At 39.2% G+C, this 19,744-nt stretch overlaps 1 protein-coding gene across 1 annotated transcript in view; it reads left to right on the top strand.

Moving 5' to 3' along the window:
* unc80 (unc80, NALCN channel complex subunit) overlaps positions 1-19,744 on the top strand; it is a 1,843,891-nt gene that overhangs the window by 234,808 nt on the left and 1,589,339 nt on the right. Inside the window, exon 10 of the mRNA XM_090378420.1 lies at positions 11,964-12,187. Coding sequence (XP_090234546.1) covers positions 11,964-12,187 — 224 coding nt within the window. The remainder of the gene's footprint in view (positions 1-11,963; positions 12,188-19,744) is intronic.

Below are 19,744 nucleotides of genomic sequence, written 5' to 3'. Positions count from 1 at the left end.
GGTGATTTAGGAGGAATAGTAAATATTTTAGTGGTTATAGTATTGATTATTCTGAGTAAAAAAGTTCATACAAATTTGTATAAACATGTGTCCAATTCTCAATGGATACAGAGATACAGCTGTTTGAAACTGATGTGCACAGCTCCCTGAATCAGATGTGACCAAGAAGCAGTTATTACCTGACACTGTTTGGTGTTAGAAGTGTTGTTAAGAAATTTGCACATGCTGAATATGGCAATATGGTGTTTGTCTATGGTTTTTGTGGTGGAAGTGCTACTGCTGCTTGTAGAGAATACCATCGACGGTTTCCTAACAGTAGAATACCAGATTCAAGAGCATTTACTAGTGTATACATCGAACTGCATTGAGACTGCTACAGTTCCCAGCACTCATATTTCTTCAAAATGTTCAAATGAACAAAATGTGGATGAAATAGAACACATTCATCTGTTGGTAGAATGTAGTCCTACTATTAGCAGATGAAGAATTTCTATGCATATCAGTGTTTCACAGACGAGTATGATGAACATTGCGTGAGCACAGCTTGTATCCATTTCACATACAGCTTATATTCATTTCACATTCAGACGACACCCAGCAATTGGAATTTTGTCAGTGGGTAAATGCTAATTGCCAATTAATTTCATTAACACTGTTCAGCAATGAGGCTACTTTCACCCGTGATGGTATCAACAACACCTGTAACTCTCATAGCCGAGTGGGTAAAGTACCTGCCCGGCAACCCAAAGGTCGTGGGTTCGATTCCCGCCTCGGGCTTGGATCAAAGTACTGCAAAAACCTTGGGAGGTGCAATATGGCCACAGAAGCCGATGCGCCAACAACTACCAAATCAAAAAAAAAAAAAAAAAAAAACTCTCATAGGTGGTCAGACAAAAATCCACATGCTACTGTAGAAACAAATTTTCAACATCGCTTCTCTGTGGTTTGGTATCACCACACCACACCACAGAGAAGCAGTCTGGTGTGGTGCAGTATGGTTGGGCCTGTTGTGTTACAAAATCATTTTACAGGGCCCATTTAACTAGAATTTCTGCAAAACGAACTTTCACTACTATTGGAGGATGTTCCTTTGGCTACAAGGATTGGTATGTACTTTCAGCATGAAAGAGCTCCTGAACAATGACTTTCCCCCGAACAATGGATCGGCCACAGTAGTCCCGTTCATTAGCCACCAAGGTCTCCAGACCTCACTCCATTAGATTTTTGTTTGTGGAATGGATGAAAAGCACAGTATGCAAAGAAAAGTTGAATACGAGAGACAAATTGGTCACTTGCATTTTGGGTACCGCTGCCATCATAAAGGAATGCCAAGATGACCTCAGAAGAACAACAACACATCATATTACCACAAGAGTTGCAAGGTGCATTGAGGTTGGTAGTGGGATTTTCAAACATTTATTATGAACTGTAAAAAAATTGTCGATTATTTCTATTTTATATCATTAAAAAAGTCAATAAATACAAACAATAAGTCATTTATCATTCTTTAATACCTCTCATAATGGCTTTGTGTTTACCAGTTACAAACAGCTGTATCTCCATATCCGTTGAAAATTGAACACATGATTATATGAACTTTTTTACTTAAAATAATTGATACAATAATCTCCCAAAATATTTACTATTCCACCTGAATCATATGAGAGCATTGATAATCCAAACTAATTGGGACCAGGGTAGTTCAGACTTCCAGTTTGTTTGGATTTTTGAACTTATCAAAACTACTGTTCTGGAGATCCCAAAAAAGGTTTAGTAAGTTTAGAAATAAAAACACTAAATTGGACTTATGTATATTTATTTATGGGGTAACAAAACAAATGGAACTTTCAACCACAATAATATATATGTTGCTTTCAACAAAAATAATTTCTTATTTCTGCTTGCCTCTCGACCGTGTTGCTGTTCTAGAAAAATTTTATTTTTCTCGAACAGCAACACGGTCGAGAGGCAACCAGAGGGAGTAATACTCTTGATCTGATTATCATTAGTGATTTTTCATGCATTAAGAATCTGCAGATAAAGGAACCACTGGGCAACAGTGATCACAATGTATTGATGTGGGAATTATTTAAAGATGTAACTAGCATCAAGGCTAAAGGGAAGGATTTTTGCTTTTGTAAAGGTGACTACAGAGGTCTCAGACAGTTTTTAAATTCTGTACAGTGGGATCAACTGATGACATTACCAACAGTGAATTCTAAATGGGAAGCCTTCAGGGACTTAATTTTGGAGGCTAATAGGCTTTTCATTCCAACTAAGAAATGCTGTTCAAGGTTTAGGCCTAAATGGATGTCGGATGAATTAATGAGGCTGGTGGCAGAGAAGAAGAATGTATGGGATGCATATAAAGTATCAGGTGACACAGAAGCCTATGGAAGGTATAAACTAGCCTGTAATTAAGTCACAAAGGAGGTTAGGCAAGTGAAGGCAGATTATGAGAAATCTTTGGCAAAAGATGCAAAGAAAAACAGCAAGGAGTTCTTTACTTATATAAACTCTAGAAGGAAAGGGATGACTCAGATTGGACCACTTAATATAGATGGTTTGACTATTGATGATCATGCTCAGGAAGCTGATAAACTTAATGAGTATTTTGCATCTACATTCACACATGAGGAGTTATTCAATGAGGGGAGTGCCAGAAGTTTATCAAACGCTAAACAGGAAGCTAAGTGATTTTGTAATAACTGACAGCAAAGTGGAGGAGAAATTGTTGAAGTTAAAAATAAGAAAGGCACCTGGGGTGGATGGGATCTATCCAGTTATATTAAAGGAGGCAGCAAAGGAAGTAAGCAAACCCTTAGCCATAATGATGAGAGTTTCCTTGGACTTAGGAGAGGTCCCCATGGACTGGAAGTGTGCAAATGTATGACCAATTCATAAAGGAGGTTCAAAAGATGACACAAGTAACTTATGACCTGTTAGACCTGTTAGTTTAATTTGTGTTCCGGGGAAAATTGAGGATACCTTAAAGGTTCAAGGAAACCGCTAGTTAGAGGGAATGTGGGTAATACTGACACGCGTTTATCTGATAATATTGGTCAAAGTAACTCTTGCACATACCTTAAGAGTTCTTATCTGTTATCCCAACTGGACGTATTATCTAGATGAACTGGGGGCAGAAACGTTTCACGTGAGCGGGTAGCTAATATCAGGGAAGAGAGCCTAAAAAACTTCAACAGATGTGTTAGGGTTGTTAAATATAAAAGAACAGTAAATCTTAATGGTTTATACAGTAATGTTAGCAGTGTCGTCAATAAAATGAGCGAATTCGAACTGCTGGTTAAAACAAGTAACGCGGACATAATAGGGCTTACAGAGACGTGGTGCCACCCGGAAATTGGGGATGATGAGTTTAAGTACAATACATTATACGATGATGAGTATAATGTATTTAGGAAGGATAGGGTGGATAGCAGGGGTTGGGGGGTAATGCTTCTTATCAGAAGCAGCCTGAGTGCGACGATAGCTTTCCCGGATTCAGCCTTTTTGCATGCTAGTATAGAGTCTGTATGGTGTGAGAAAGTTGGAAACAAAGGTATAATGCGAGTAGGAGTAATCTACAGACCAGGTGATTGTGAAGATTATGACAAAAAGCCTCTACATGCAAATGGAATGGGCAAGTAAGCGTCAATGCCTTATTATGGGTGATTTCAATTTATCTCTAATTGATTGGAGTAAATGGGAAGGAAACTCGACATGGGGAACAAAATTTTTAAATCACTAGATTGTTATTTGTATCAACATGTCAGGGAAAGTACTAAAGAAAAGAATATCCTAGACCTCATCATCACCCATGAATCAGATGACATAACAGGGCTGACAGTAGAGGAACCAGTAGCAGGAAGTGATCACGGAGTTCTACGGTGGATGATGACGATAGAGGAAGCAGAAGTAAAAGGCAAAGGAATGGGTTTTAATTTCAGAAAAGGAAATTACGATGCCTTAAGGTACTACGTGGCCTCTATTAACTGGGTAGATATCGTGCAGAAAATGAATACATTTGAACTGTGGTACACTTTAAAAACATTAATCACAGATGCCTTGAATTCGTATATACCATTAAAAAAAATACTGCACGAGGAGGATTCCAAGTTGGATGAATAGTGAAGTTGCCACATTACTTGAGCAGAAAACAGGGGCATGGAAAGGTTACAGAGCAATAAAAAGTACTGAAGCCTATAACAGCTACAAGGTGATGTGTAATAGAGCCACAGAAAAGGTTCGACAAGCAAAGGCAGTTTATGAGAAATCACTAGCAAACAGAGCAAAGAGGGGGGATAAAGAATTCTTCACATATATAAATGCCAAGAAGAGCAGGAAAAACCAGATCGGACCTTTACGTAAGGGAAAGGGGATAGTATTAAATACACCAGCTGCCATTGCAGATGAACTGAACAGTTATTTTGCATCGATATTTACAAATGAAAAGCCTTTTGTGGCAATGGAAAATTGTGGGAGCGAAGTTAAAAAATATGTAATTAATGATATTGAAATTTCACAAGATTATTTAATGAAAAAACTTTCGAGCCTACAAACCGGTAAGGCTCCTGGAGTTGATGGAATATATCCTATTATCTTAAGGGAGGTGGCAAGCGAGTGCATTGAACCATTGAGGCTAATTATGCGAGCATCACTAGACTCTGGGGAGATTCCCTTGGATTGGAAAAGTGCAAATGTATCTCCCATACATAAGGGTGGCTCTAAAAGTGAAGTTGGAATTATCGACCTGTCAGTCTGACTTCAGTAGTAGGGAAAATCATGGAGGCAATGATCAAGGGTGGAATTCAGGATCATTTGGATCGAATTGAAATTCTCAAGGATACTTAGCATGGTTTTGTAAAGGGAAAATCATGTTTAACAAATCTGGTTCGCTATTTTGAAAGGGTCACTCACGAGCTGGATTTAGGGAATAGTTTTGACATTGTTTATTTAGATTTCAGCAAAGATCAAGGATCAGTATTAGGACCACTGTTTTTTTTAATTTTCATAAACGACATTGATGAAGGGATAGAGGGCGTGATGTCTAAATTTGCAGATGATGTTAAAATTGGTAGAGTAGTTAATGATCACTGTCAAGCTGAGCTTCTTCAGAGAGACCTAGATAGACTTCAAGAATGGTCAGAAAAATGGCAGCTGTGCTTTAATCCAACAAAGTGTAAGGTATTACACCTGGGAAACAGTAATCCGAAAATAACTTATTCTCTTGGTGGAGTTCAACTAAACCCAGTACTGGAGGAAAGGGACTTGGTTGTTACGATACGGTCAGAATGAAATTCTCTGAGCATTGTAAACAGGTTGCAAGGAAGGCCCATGGCGTCCTATCGATGATCTATCGAACTTTTGCAAGTAGAGATAGGGACGTGATAATCCCATTATATAAGGCTTATGTTAGACCACACTTGGAACACTGTGTTCAAGTATGGAGACCGCACCTAAAGAAAGACATCGAGCTTCTTGAAAGGGTGCAAAGACAGGTAACTCGCCTGGTGAGATCGGCAAACGGGTGTCCTTATGAAGAAAGACTTCGAATATGTGGGTTGCAGAGTTTGGAAACTAGACACCTTAGAGGAGATTTGATTGAGGTGTTTAAGGCTCCGAGAGGCATCAGTAAAATGAATGAGGATGAAATTTTCAAGATTATAAATGATGCTAGAACTAGGGGACATAAATTCAAGTTACGGGGGGAAATGTTTAGATTGGACTGCAGGAAGTTTTATTTTATCCAGCGATTTATAAATTACTGGAATAGGTTGCCTTCATGGGTGGTAGAGGCTGACAGTTTGGGGAATTCAAAGGTCATCTGGATAGTACTTTCGGGTAAGGGAAATGCATAGGATGATATGTTTAATTTCCTTTTTTTTATTAATTATTATTATTTATTATTTTTTTTTTTATTTTTTTTGTTTTTATCATAGTTTTGTTCGATTTTTTTTTTTTTTTTTGGCTGGTGTAGCATAAGCCATAGGCTTTCTTGCACCATGCGGCCATTACTAATACTAATACTAAAATCACTGGTTAAAGAAGCATTGCAGGATCATCTAGACAAGACTGCAGTAATAGTTAAGACACAGCATGGGTTTGTCAAAGGGTGGTCTTGTCTGATCAGTTTGATTGGTTACTATGATGTGGTCACAAAGGAACTGAATGCCAAAAATAATTTTAATATGATATACTTGGATATCAGGAATGCTTTTGATACTGTTGCACATGGAAGACTGCTGTACAAATTGGAGAGTTATGGCCAAGAGTAAGCTGCTTCAATGGATAAAGGGATGGTTGAGTGGGAGACAACAGAGATTGGTAATCAATGGACACTGCTGTTTCCGGACAAATGTTATTAGTGGAGTTCCCCAGGGTTTGGTGTTGGGCCAGTTGTTGTTTTACATATTTATCAATGATATTGATGAAGGTATATCAGTTTTAATGTATAAGTTTGCAGATGATACAAAGGTTGGCAGGGTTGTTAACATTAGCATTAGCATTAGCATTAGCAGAGGCATATGATGCATGAAAGCAAGCTTATTCAGCATCAGCCAAAAAAAAACAAAAAAAAAAAAAAAAAACCCACTCCCATTTCACCCCTCCGTTCGTTCGAAATACCTGTCCAGTTGAGCTTTAAATTTGTTTAGGCTATCAACTTCAACAACCAGTGATGGAAGTCGGTTCCACCAACCAACCACCCGCTGGCCAAAGGCAAATTTCCGCACATCTATCCGACATCCGTCCTTCCTCAATTTGAATTTATGCCCTCTGAGGTGATTATTCTGAGAAAGATGAAGAATCCCATTGGCATTGAGCATGCTCAAACCATTCAAAGCCTTATACACCTCTATCAGATCACCTCGCCGGTGCCTAGTCTCCAGACTCTGTAATTTGCAAAACTTAAGCCTTTCTTCGTAAGAGCAACCCTTTGTTCCATTTACTAATCTTGTTGCCCTTCTCTGTACCCGTTCCAGCAGCTCTACATCCTTCTTGAAATGAGGCCTCCAGACCTGTATACAGTACTCAAGATGTGGCCTTACCATTGCCTTATACAAGGGAATAATCACCTCCTTATCCCTGCTAGAAAAATTCCTCTTTATCATTGACAAGACACCATGAGCTACTCTTGCAGCTCGTCTGCACTGCTCAGAGAACTTCATATCTGCCTGCACAATTACCCCCAGGTCCTTTTCATTCTCCACCACTGTCAGTGTAGTACCGCAGAGTTGATATGTTGATCTGGGGTTACTGTTTCCCATATGCAGCACTTTACATTTGTCGATGTTAAACCTCATTTGCCACCTCTCAGCCCATCTGTTCAACCTGTCCAGATCCTGTTGCAGCAGCATAGCGTCAGTATTGTCCTTAACGACCCTGCCAACCTTTGTATCATCTGCAAACTTGGACATTAAACTTGATATCCCATCATCAATATCATTCATAAACACCGAAAACAACAACGGACCCAACACTGAACCTTGAGGAACTCCACTAATAACATTAGTCCACGTTGAGCAGTGTCCATTGATTACCACTCTCTGTCTTCTGCCACTCAACCATCCCCTTATCCATAGCAGCAATTTGCCTCCAATGCCACACTGCTCCAATTTGTGCAGCAGTCTTCCATGTGCAACAGTATCAAAAGCCTTTCTAAGATCCAAATATATAATATCAAAGTTATTCCCTGCATCCAGTTCTTTTGTGACTACATCATAGTATCCAATCAAATTGGTCAGGCAAGACCTGCCCTTAACAAAACCATGCTGCGTCTGAGCTATAACTGAATTCTTGTCTAGATGATCCTGCAGTGCTTCTTTAACCAGTGCCTCCATTAATTTACCTGGAACAGAAGTTAAACTAACAGGTCTATAATTACTTGTGTCAGCCTTTGAACCTCCTTTGTGAATTGGGGTCACATTTGCACATCTCCAGTCCATAGGTACCTCCCCTGAGTCCAAGGAAGCTCTCATAATTATGGCTAAGGGTTTGCTTACTTCCTTTGCTGCCTCCTTTAATATAACTGGATAGATCCCATCCACCCCAGGTGCCTTTTTTATGTTTGTCCTCAACAATCTCTCCTCCACTTTCCTCTCAGTTATTACAAAATCATCCAGCTCATTGCCAATGTTTACTTTACCTACATCATTCTCCTTCCTGAATAACTCCTCATGCGTGAATGTAGATGCAAAATACTCGTTTAGATTGTTAGCCACCTGAGCAGGATCCTCAACTGTTGAACCATCAATATCCAGTGGACCAATCTGATTCATCCCTTTCCTTTTCGAGTTCAAGTATGTAAAGAACTCTTTTCTGTTTTTCTTTGCATCCTTTGCCAAGGATTTTTCATAGTCTGCCTTTGCCTGCCTAATCTCCTTTGTGACTTGGTTACAGACCAACTTATATCTATCATAGGCTTCCATGTCACCCATTAATTTGTATGTATCCCATGCATTTTTCTTCTCTGCCACATGTCTCATTAGTTCATCTGACAACCATTTAGGCCTAAACCTTGAACAATATTTCTTAGTTGGTATGTAAAGCCTGGTAGCCTCCAAGATTAGTTCCTTGAATGCTTCCCATTTTGAGTTTGCTGTTGGTAACATCATCAGTTGGTCCCACTGTATAGAATTTAAATACTGTCTCAGACCATCATAGTCGCCTTTACGAAAACAAAAACCCTTCCCTTTACCTCTGATGGTAGTTACCTCCTTGAGTAAATCCCACTTCAACACACTGTGATCACTGCCACCTAGTGGTTCATTTATCTGCAGGTTCTTAATGCATGAAGAATCACTACTGATAATCAGATCAAGAGTATTGCTCCCTCTTGTTGCCTCACGAACATGCTGATGTAGAAAACAATCATCCAATAAATCCACAAAAGCCTTGCTAGTGTGCGAGTGACCAACCCACAAATTCCAGTCAATATCTGGGAAATTAAAGTCCCCCATTATAAGACTCTCTGATTTACTGGCCCACTCTATTTCCCTGTACAATATCTTATTATACTCATCAGAGTCATTAGGCCTATAGCACACTCCTACTCTCAATTTTGATTTCCCTATGCTTATGTCACACCAAACTGACTCGACGCTGCCCTGTCCATCGATGTCGACTGGCTTCACTTCCTTGGACTTTATGTGTTTCTTAATTAATAGCATGACCCCTCCTCCCCTCCTGTCCTGTCTATCCTTTCTATACACATTGTATTCCCCAAATTCCAGTTCCGCATTACTTATATCTGTGTGACACCACGTCTCTGATATCCCAACAATATCTGCCTTTGATGTTTTGAGCAATACCTCAAATTCATCAAATTTATTTACCAAACTCCTAGCATTGGTGTACACGCAGGTATACATGCACCTGTTTCTATTCTTAGCTACCCTAACACAACCCATGTGTTTACTTGTACCGCAATGACTACCAGCAGTCTCTGAAATATCCTGCATCCTGTTTTTCAGACTTCTGCTCATTTGAATAGAAGCAGTGCAAGAATCACTTCCACCTCTGCCACTGGCTACTGTTAATCTATTAGTCCTTGTATCCCCCCCAACTAGCAGTTTTCCGACCCACCTAACACTGCCTCGACAGCATCAGCAAAAATTCTTGCACCCTTTCTATTTAAGTGTATCCCATCCCTGTAGAAGCAATCTCTCCTGTTAACAAGTACAGTCCAGGCTGAAAAAAATTCTACCCCTTGAGCCTTGCACAATCCCTCCAGGGCTGAATTGATCGACAAGGCTCTCATCATATACTCCCTCCTATCGTGTCTGGGCAGAATTGCAGACACTTTCAAGTTCAACCCTAATTCACGGCTTTTTTTCAACAGTGACCTGTACTTGCTAAGTAATTCCGCCGGTCTCCTACTCTTAATATCATTAGTGCCAACGTGTACAACTATATCACCTTTTGTGCCCTTAAAAGATGATATCCGCTCTACAACGTCATCAACCTTTGCCCCTGGCAGACATACCCTGGTCCTATTCCACCTATCCTTTTTACAAAGGATCGACAGTAAAGACATTATTCTACTCCAACTGGATCTAGATAAGTTGGGAAAATGGGCTGAGAAGTGGCAACTGGAGTTTAACATTGACAAATGCAAAGTACTGCATATGGGTAGCAATAACCGAAAAGAAACATACCAACTGGGTGGTACCACACTCAGGGACGTGGAAAGTGAAAAAGACCTGGGAGTAATTGTGCAGCCAAATATGAAGTTCGCTGAGCAGTGCAGACGGCCTGCCAGGGCAGGTCATGGAGTCTTGTCAATGATATATAGGAATTTTTATAACAGGAACAGGGAGGTTATAATCCCGTTATACAAGGCAATGGTTAGGCCACACCTAGAGTACTGTGTACAGGTCTGGAGGCCTCATTTTAAGAAGGATGTAGAGTTGTAGAATGAGTACAAAGAAGGGCTACAAGATTGGTGAGGGGAACAAAGGAATTGCTCTTACCAAGAAAGGCTTAAGTTCTGCAAAGTGCAGTGTCTGGAGAGTAGGCACCTGCAAGGTGATCTGATTGAGGTGTATAAGGGCTGGATGTGTTGAGCAAGCTGAATGCTGATGGGATTCTTCATTTTGTTCAGACTAAGAACCTGAGGGGGCACAGTTTCAAATTGACGAAAGATAGTTGTAGAATAGATGTGTGAAAATTTGCCTTTAGTCAGCAGGTAGTTGATTAGTGGAAGAGGCTTTCATCTTTTATTGTGGAAGCTAATAGCCTAAATAAATTTAAGGATGAGCTGGACAGGCATTTGGAACAAATGGGAGGGTGTTTTTTTTTTTTTTTTGGCTGATAGTGCACAAGATTGCTTTCTTGCGTCATATGCCTCTGCTAATGCTAATGCTAAAACAATAAGTAGAAAATTTTTGTTCAATATTTCATATAGATGCCGACAGGGCTAGCCGAGTGGGTAAAGTACCTGCCCGGCAACCCAAAGGTCGTGGGTTTGATTCCCGCCTCGGGCTTGGATCAAAGTACTGCAAAAACCTTGGGAGGTGCAATATGGCCACAGAAGCCGATGCGCCAACAACTACCAAATCAAAAAAAAAAAAAAAAAATTTCATATAGATGTTGACAAAATTGATTTTTATTAGAAAATTAAAATGTTTAGAACCATTGTACCTGTAGCCAGGTGGGCAGGAGCAGTAGTGCATAGCACACACTTCTTGATTAGACCGGGGTTTGAGCCCGTGACCAGCAAATACGGAAGATGCGGAAGGTCAGGGAATGACCACTGCATATCCCCAGCTCGGATAAAGGGTGAGGATTGGCGTCAGGAAGGGCATCCGGCTGCAAAAATTTCATGCGAAAAAAAATAAAAAAATAAAAAACGCCGACCCCATATATAATGGGAAAAAGCGAGGACAAAAAAAAAAAAAAAAGTACCCATCAATTTTACATCTTGAAGTACTCCAATACATATACTCCAAGAAATTATGGAGTTGTGCCCTAATATTACAATAGCTTTAAGGATAATATTAAGAAGTCCCGTGACAGTAGCTTCAAGTGAAAGATCGTTTTCAAAATTAAAACTTATAAAGAACGACCTGAAATCGTCAATCTGTGAAGAAAGGCTTAATTCATTATCATTATCATTATTCTTTCTTTATTCATTATTAGCTATAATGTTCGCTATGTAAGGGTGCATCACCCAAACCAGAACAAATTATAAATTTTTAGCCGAACCGCATAAATTAATATCAAACTGTTTTGTAGCATACAAAAATAGACTTATGTAAATCTATGTAGATGCCATTACAGAATTTTTAGTGCAAAACTCTGGAACACTTTTGGAAACCCCCAGTGGTTTGCAAAACCACCGATTGGGAACTATCGTGCTACTATACTGTGCAGTATTTCATATGTAACATTCTTTATGTTATATTTTTAATACTATTACATTTATTAAATTGTGTTGAAGTAAAGTTATAATTTTTAATTATTAGGGAGATGCTGGTCCACCCAATTGTACAAGTAGTACAGCTATTCATGACTCACAAAATGACAAGGTGGCTGAAGAATTACTTGAGAAACCAGTGACATCAAAATTAAGTACTCCTCATGATACACTTATGGCAACATATCTTGATGTTGCAGTTTTAAGATGCCTCTTTATTTCACAGTGGCTGGAAGATGGAATTTATTGGGCTTTGAGATATCTTTATAACAGGTAATTGTTTTCTAAGTCTTTTAAGTTTTAGTGCTCGTCTTTAACCATATTAGTGTATTATTAAAGACAAAAGCACTAAAATATATTAGTACAGGGTGATTATTTTAAATGGGAACTCATTTAAATGTGAATAATTTTGAGTAAAAGAGTGGGGAGACATGAAATTTACTTGTAACATTGTTTTGCCCATCTGTTGACACTCAATAATTTTACAAATTTGCATGTGCAGTGTATGCAGTAAATGAATGATAATTCAGCACCGAGGAGCATGTGTTCATAGTGAAGCATTGCCTCAAAACAGTCATGTGAATTTTTTGTTTGTTTGTTATTTGGTTTTTAGGAGCATTAGGAACTAAGGCCATATTGCTCTGGGATATGCGGTGGTCATTCCCTGACCTTTCTGCATCCTCTGTAGTTGGTGGTCATGGGCTCGAACCCCGGGTCTAATCAAGAAGCGTGCGCTAAGCATTGCTGCTCCTGCCCACCTGGCTACGGAGGCGCCGAATATTTTGTAAGCAGTCCCTAATTTTGTAAGATACCATTAAAATATACAATATTGAAGTTTGTGAAAATGTTTAGGGAGACTGGGAATTTAAATGTTGTGAGTTGTGTTTAGGAACTTTAACTAACCTTTAGGAGTTCTTCCTAACCTGTGCTAAAGACTGAGGAAGATTTAGCACAGGTTAGAGAGAGCCTGGCAGCAAGTCCATGTAAGTCACTAAGGAGGCTTGCGCAACAAAAAGGCATGACAAACTGTTATATGGTAGTTATTATACTGTAGTAGTGAGGAAATTAATAGCTTCCATAAAGTCCACGTTGCAACTTTTACTGTGAATGCTCCTGGGAAAGGTGGAAAATCCAGGAAAATTCAGCCATTACTGTGAATTGTTACTGGAAAAAGTGGATGAAGATCCTCAGATGTTAGACTGAACTTTTTTCTCTGATCAGGCCTGATGTCATATAACTGGGTATGTAAACTCTCAAAAACACTCATGGTATGTGAAAAATACCCACGTCAGCACATGAAACATCTTGCTGAGAGGGACAAGCAGCTCCTTGGCTTTCAGTAAGATTACACAAGTCTCACATAATGTGATGTTCCTCTTGTTTGGAAATTACATAATTTTAAAAGGAATATGGCCACCATACTCACCAGTTTTGTTGGTGTTAAACCTTGTTTTTTGTATGTGAGGATACAGGTAACCCCCGCTTCTGATAATTCGTTCTGGAAAAACAGAGCTCTAAGTGAATCCGTGCTAAGCGAGTGCCGCATTCCCATAAGGTAACATATGTATTTGTAAGTTGCAGTCGGTGCCATAGGATATTTCCTAATTAATAATGAACGGTAGTGAAAAGATGCACAAATGTCGGTCAAAATATTTAATATTCAAATATTTTTACATATAAAATATTCTGCATTCATCATCATCATCAGCCATTTTCAATCCACTGCAGGATGAAGGCCTCTCCAGCAACTTTCCAGTTCCTTCTGTTTTGAGCACTGGCCATCCATTTACTACCCACAAACTCATGAATTTCATCTATCCATCTCCGCCTTTGTCTTCCAGGTTTTCTTCTAGCTCCTCTTGGATACCATTCTGTTATTTTCTTAGTCCATCTGTCATCATGTCTTTGAGCTATGTGTCCTGCCCAAGACCATTTTAGTTCTTTAGTTTTAATAAGAATGTCCTTTACTTGAGTTTGCTGCCTAATCCATGTGTTTCTGTTCTTATCTAACAGTCTGATTCCCAATATAATTCGTTCCATTCTTCGCTGTGTAGTTCTCAGCTTCTCTTCCATTCTTTTTGGTGAGTGCCCAAGTTTCACTTCCATAAGTCATGGTGGGGAGTATACATTGGTTCATTATTTTATGTTTCAGACAAACTGGGATATTGCTCTACAGTATGTGACTATATTTCCTGAATGCTGTCCATCCAAAATTTATTCTTCTCTTGACTTCTAGCCATTTATCATTATTACAGCTAATAACTTGTTCCAGATAAGTATATGACTCCACCTTTTCAATTACTGCTCCTTCAATCATTATTTCCCTTTCCGTGGCATACTTGTTCATCATTACTTTTGTTTTAGCCATATTCATCTTTAGTCCAAAATCCTTACTAACTGTGCATAACTGATTAAGATTTTCCTCTAATTCTTTGGGATCGTGGCTTATGACCACAATGTCATCTGCAAATCGTAAATGGTTTAGGTACTCTCCTTCACATTGACTCCTTTCTGCTACCAGTCTAATCTTCTGAAAGGGCAGCAGTAAACAGCTTTGGAGATATTGTGTCTCCTTGTCGAACTCCTTTCTCGATTTTAAATTTGCTACTGTCTTTGTGTAGTCTAATAAAGGAGGTAGCACTCTCATATATTTTCTTCAAAATCATAATATATGGGGTATCTATGCCTTGTCTTTCCAGTGCCCTAAACATTGCCTTATGCTGTATGGAGTCAAATGCCTTTTCATTATCCACAAATGCCAGACATAATGGTGTTTTATATTCATTTGCTTTCTCCATTAGCTGTGATATTACGTGAAGGTGATCCATAGTTGAGAATCCTGTTCTAAAGCCAGATTGCACTTTCGGCTGATTCTCATCAAGTATTCTTTCTAATCTGTTAGTAATGACCCTTGTGAACAACTTGTAGATATGGGATAACAAGCTAATTGGTCTATAATTTCCAATTTCTGATTTATCTCCTTTGTTATGCAGCAAAACTATGATTGCATTATTTCACTGCTTAGGCATCACACCTTTTCTAATGCACTTTGTGAAGAGCCTTGCCAGTTTTTGTGTTGTCTCTTCCTCCCAATTTTAAGAACTCTACAGTAATTCATCTTCCCCTGGGGCTTTCTGATTCTTCATTTTCTTCAATGCATGTTCTACCTCATCAGGAAGAATATCGGGTATGTCGTATGTGTTGCTACTTTGCAATCCATCTTCCCCACTGCTGGCATCATTCCCTCGCTCCTTGTATAATTCTCTATAGTAGTCTTTTGCTATTTGAATTATGCCTTCTCTGCTGTTTATAAGTACACCATCGCTGTTCTTCAGTTTCAGTATCATTTGTCTTTCTGTATTAGTGCTCATGGCTGCTGATTTAAATCCTTTGTTTTTGCTTAATGCTTGTTCTACTTTTCTTGTGTGAAACCTTCTTATGTCCTCTCTGAGTCTCTTTCTAATGGCTTTGCATAACTCAGTATACTCAATTTTCTCCCTGTCAGTGTTTATCTTCCTCTTCATTTGTCGTCTTCGGTTCATCATGACAAGTGTTTCTTGACTAATTTTTTCTTCTTTGGATTTCTTTTTCCCTATAGGTTTCTTGGGCTTTATCACTTTCAGAAAGTTGTAATATTCCTCGTCGATATCTTGGTCCTGAGCAGTCTGCAGAAGCTCAAACTTGTTCTTAAGTTCCAGTACATATTGCTTTTTCTCCTCTTTTGTTATCTCAAAGACCTTTGTATTATTTACTGGAGTCATTGTTTTCCTTTCCTACATTTATATCAAGTGTACATCTTACCATTCTGTGATCACTTCCAACATTTACCTTATTCAGGACAGTAACATCATTCACAATATATCTTCTGTCAGTGAGGATGAAGTCGATTCCATTAGTTGTTAATCCATTTGAACTCTTCCATGTCCACTTTCTGTTCACCCTTTTCTTGAAAAAAGTGTTCATTAGTGACAGTCCTTGAGATTCTGCAAATTCCACAAGTCTTTCACCTCTTTCATTTCTTCCACTAATTCCAAAATTTCCTATAGTTCCCCTTTCTGCACTGTTTTGTCTTTTTCCAACCTTAGCATTGAAGTCCCCCATAATAATAGTGTAGTGGGTTTTCTGCTCATTTAGAAGACTCTCAATTTTGGTGTACATTTCTTCAACCTCTTCATCATCATGGCTCAATGTTGGTGCATAAATCATTATAATCTTTAGCTTGTACCGCTTAGAAATCTTGAGTATTAGTCTTGACACCCTTGGTAATGTACTTTTGAATTCCAAAATGTTGTTTTTTAAATCTTTACGGAGCAGAAACCCAACTCCACCTTCACTCCTTTCACTGTTTCCATTGGTGTACAGCAGATTTCCACTTGATAAACTCATAAGTGATTCATTTCTTCTTCTTGTTTCAGCCAAACCGATGATATTCCAATTCACATTTTCTAATTCCTTTTCCAGCTCTAATATCCTGTCTTCACCAATGAGTGATCTTACGTTATAACAGGCCAAGTTCAGTTTCTGTGCATGGCAGCCTGGTCGGACGCAGAGATTCTTAGCACCCTCTGCTTCCACTCTTATCCTCTTGTTGCTGTAAGAGGGAGAGTGAAAGCTTCTGGGACTGAGGGCCATTTGTTTTGTTGTGCTGTCATATGCTGGAGGGTTTGGTCTTTTTCTCTTCACGCTGACCAGGTGTCTTGAAGTGAACCACTCTACACGTACGTTGCCACCTAAGTGACGTAACAGGGCTTACCATCGAGAAGGTGTGCACGAGTGGATTTTAGGGAGGCAGGCCAACCGGACTTCTCCTAAATCTTCTGTAATAGAGAGATATTGGATCCATCGGTGTTTTAGGCTGAGTGTTTGATAACACACAGGATACCTGTTCCCCTCTAAGCCCCATTCTGCATTACATACGTATATAATTATGTGGTAACTACTTATGTATCAAAATTCGTTTGAATCTTGCAGCCATTGTTTTTGTATATAGTGGTAGGGAATTCAAATTTTTAATTGAGTTAGTTAGGTAGCTTTAACGTATAATTTATAGAGTAATACGCTTCACTGTTTCTATTAGATAACATAGTATTGACATTTAATTAATTTAATTTATTGATTTTATTAATTTAAAGTATCATGCCCCAAACTAGAGCAGCAAAGCAATGGGCACAAAGTGGCAGGAGTGCTGTGACTCGGGGGAGAACTGAGGGGGGGGGTGATTCTCCAATGCATCAGAGCCTAAAAAAATGAGCAACTTGTGAAATGTTTGCCGAACTCTCTGGAATGGAACATGATATTGCCATGGGGGGGATGTCTTTGTGTGTGCGCGATGTAAGGAGTGTAAGGAAATCAGGCAACAACTCAGTGTTGTTATGGGCCTATATGAGAGTTTCAAGGACAGGGTGGATGCCCTTGAAAGATCTAAATTGAGGGGCCCATCAGGCTCTCAGCTGTCCACATCAACGCCAGAGCTTGCACTTGGTCATCACGCAACACAGCGGCAACCCCAAGGCAGAATGCGCTGGTCCCACAGGAACTAGTAGTTGTTGGTGACTCTATTGTCAGGGAAATGGGAAACATGCTTTGTAAAAAGGATAGGTGGAACAGGACCAGGGTATGTGTGCCAGGGGCAAAGATTGATGACGTTGTAGAGCAGATATCATCTTTTAAGGGCACAAAAGGTGATATAGTTGTACACGTTGGCACTAATGATATTAGGAGTAGGAGACCGGCAGAATTACTTAACAAGTACAAGTCATTGTTGAACAAAAGCCGAGAATTAGGGTTGAATTTGAAAGTGTTTGCAATTCTGCCCAGACACGATAGAAGGGAGTATATGATGAGAGCCTTGACGATCAATTCGGCCCTGGAAAGAATATGCAAGGCTCAAGGGGTAGAATTTTTTTTAGCCTGGACTGTACTTGTTAACAGGAGAGACTGCTTCTATAGGGATGGGATACACTTAAATAGAAAGAGTGCAAGAATATTTGCTGATGCTATCGAGGCAGTGTTAGGTGGGTCGGAAAACTGATAGCTTGGGGGGATACAAGGACTAATAGTTTTAACAGTAGCCATAGGCAGAGGTGAAGGTGATTCTTGCACAACTTCTATTAGAATAAGTAGCGACCTGGAGCGTGGGGGTGTTGGGGGTTTCAGGGACGGATGGCAGTCATCCTGAAATAGGTGGGTATATGGGATGTGTTAGGGTAACTAGGAATAGGAGTAGGAGCATGTATTCTTGCATGTATACCAATGCTAGAAGTATAGTAAATAAATTTGATGAATTGGAAGTGTTGGTCAAGACATCAAAGGCGGATATTGTTGGGATAGCAGAGACGTGGTGTCACACAGACATAAAGAATGCTGAACTGGAATTTGGGGAGTACAATATGTACAGAAAGGATAGACAGGATAGAAAGGGAGGAGGTGTTATGCTGTTAATTAAGAAAAACATAAAATCAAAACAAGTGCATCCAGTTGATATAGATGAACAGTGCACTGTTGAGTCAGTTTGGTGTGACATAAGCACTGCGAAAGCAAAAATAAGAGTAGGAGTGTGTTATAGGCCTAATGACTCAAATGAGTACAGTGAACAATTGTACAGAGAAATAGAGTGGGCTAGTAAATCGGAATGTCTTATAATGGGGGATTTTAACTTCCCAGATATTGACTGGAACTTGTGGGTTGGTCACTCACACACTAGTCAGACTTTTGTGGATTTATTGGATGATTGTTTTTCTGCAGCAGCATGTTCGAGAGGCAACCAGAGAAAGTAATACTCTTGATCTGGTTATCAGCAGTGATCATTCGTGTATTAAGAGTTTGCAGATAAAGGAACCACTAGGTGGCAGTGATCACAGTGTACTGATGTGGGATTCACTTAAAGATTTAATTACCATCAGTGGTAAAGGAAAGGGTTTTTGCTTCCGTAAAGGTGATTACAGTGGTCTCCGACAGTTTTTAAATTCTGTACAGTGGGATGAACTGACGATGATACCAACAGTAAATTCTAAGTGGGAAGCATTCAAGGAATTAATCGTGGATGCTACTAAAAGTTTCATACTTATAAAGATAAAGAAATATTGTTCGAGGTTTAGGCCTAAATGGTTATCTAATGAACTAATGAGACTCATAACAGAGAAGAAAAATGCATGGGATGCATATAAATTTTCAAGCGACTCAGAATCATATGGCAGATATAAGCAGATATAAGTCTGTAATCAGGTCACAAAGGAGGTTAGGCAGGTGAAGGCAGATTACGAGAAATCCTTGGCAAAAGATGCTAAGAAAAAGAGCAAGGATTTCTTTACTTATATAAACCCTAAAAGGAAGGGGATGAATCTGATTGGTCCACTTGACATCGATGGGTCGAGTGTTGATGATCCTGCTCAGATAGCAAACAAACTGAATGAGTATTTTGCATCTACATTCACACATGAGGAATTATTAAGGTTTGAAAATGGCAGAAGATTATCAAATTGTAGCAGGATACTTAATGATTTTGTAATAACTGAAAGCAAAGTGGAGGAGAAATTGTTGAAATTAAACATAAGCAAAGCACCTGGGGTGGATGGGATCTATCCATTTATATTAAAGGAGGTGGCAAAGTAACTAAGCAAACCCTTAGCCATAATTATGAGAGCATCCTTGGACTCAAGGGAAGTTCCCACGGACTGAAGATGTGCAAATGTATCCCCAATTCACAAAGAGGGATCGAAGGGTGACACAAGTAAATACAGACCAGTTAGTTTAACTTCTGTTCCGGGTAAAATAATGGAGTCACTGGTTAAAGATGCATTGCAGGATCATCTAGACAAGACTTCAGCAATA

This window comes from Mastigoproctus giganteus, chromosome 7 (genome assembly GCF_048544385.1).
Source record: "Mastigoproctus giganteus isolate SK-2022 chromosome 7, ASM4854438v1, whole genome shotgun sequence".
NCBI classification, from domain to species: Eukaryota; Metazoa; Arthropoda; class Arachnida; order Uropygi; family Thelyphonidae; genus Mastigoproctus; species Mastigoproctus giganteus.
Note: the sequence above shows the minus strand (reverse complement) of the source record. Positions and strands in the feature narration are given on the sequence as shown.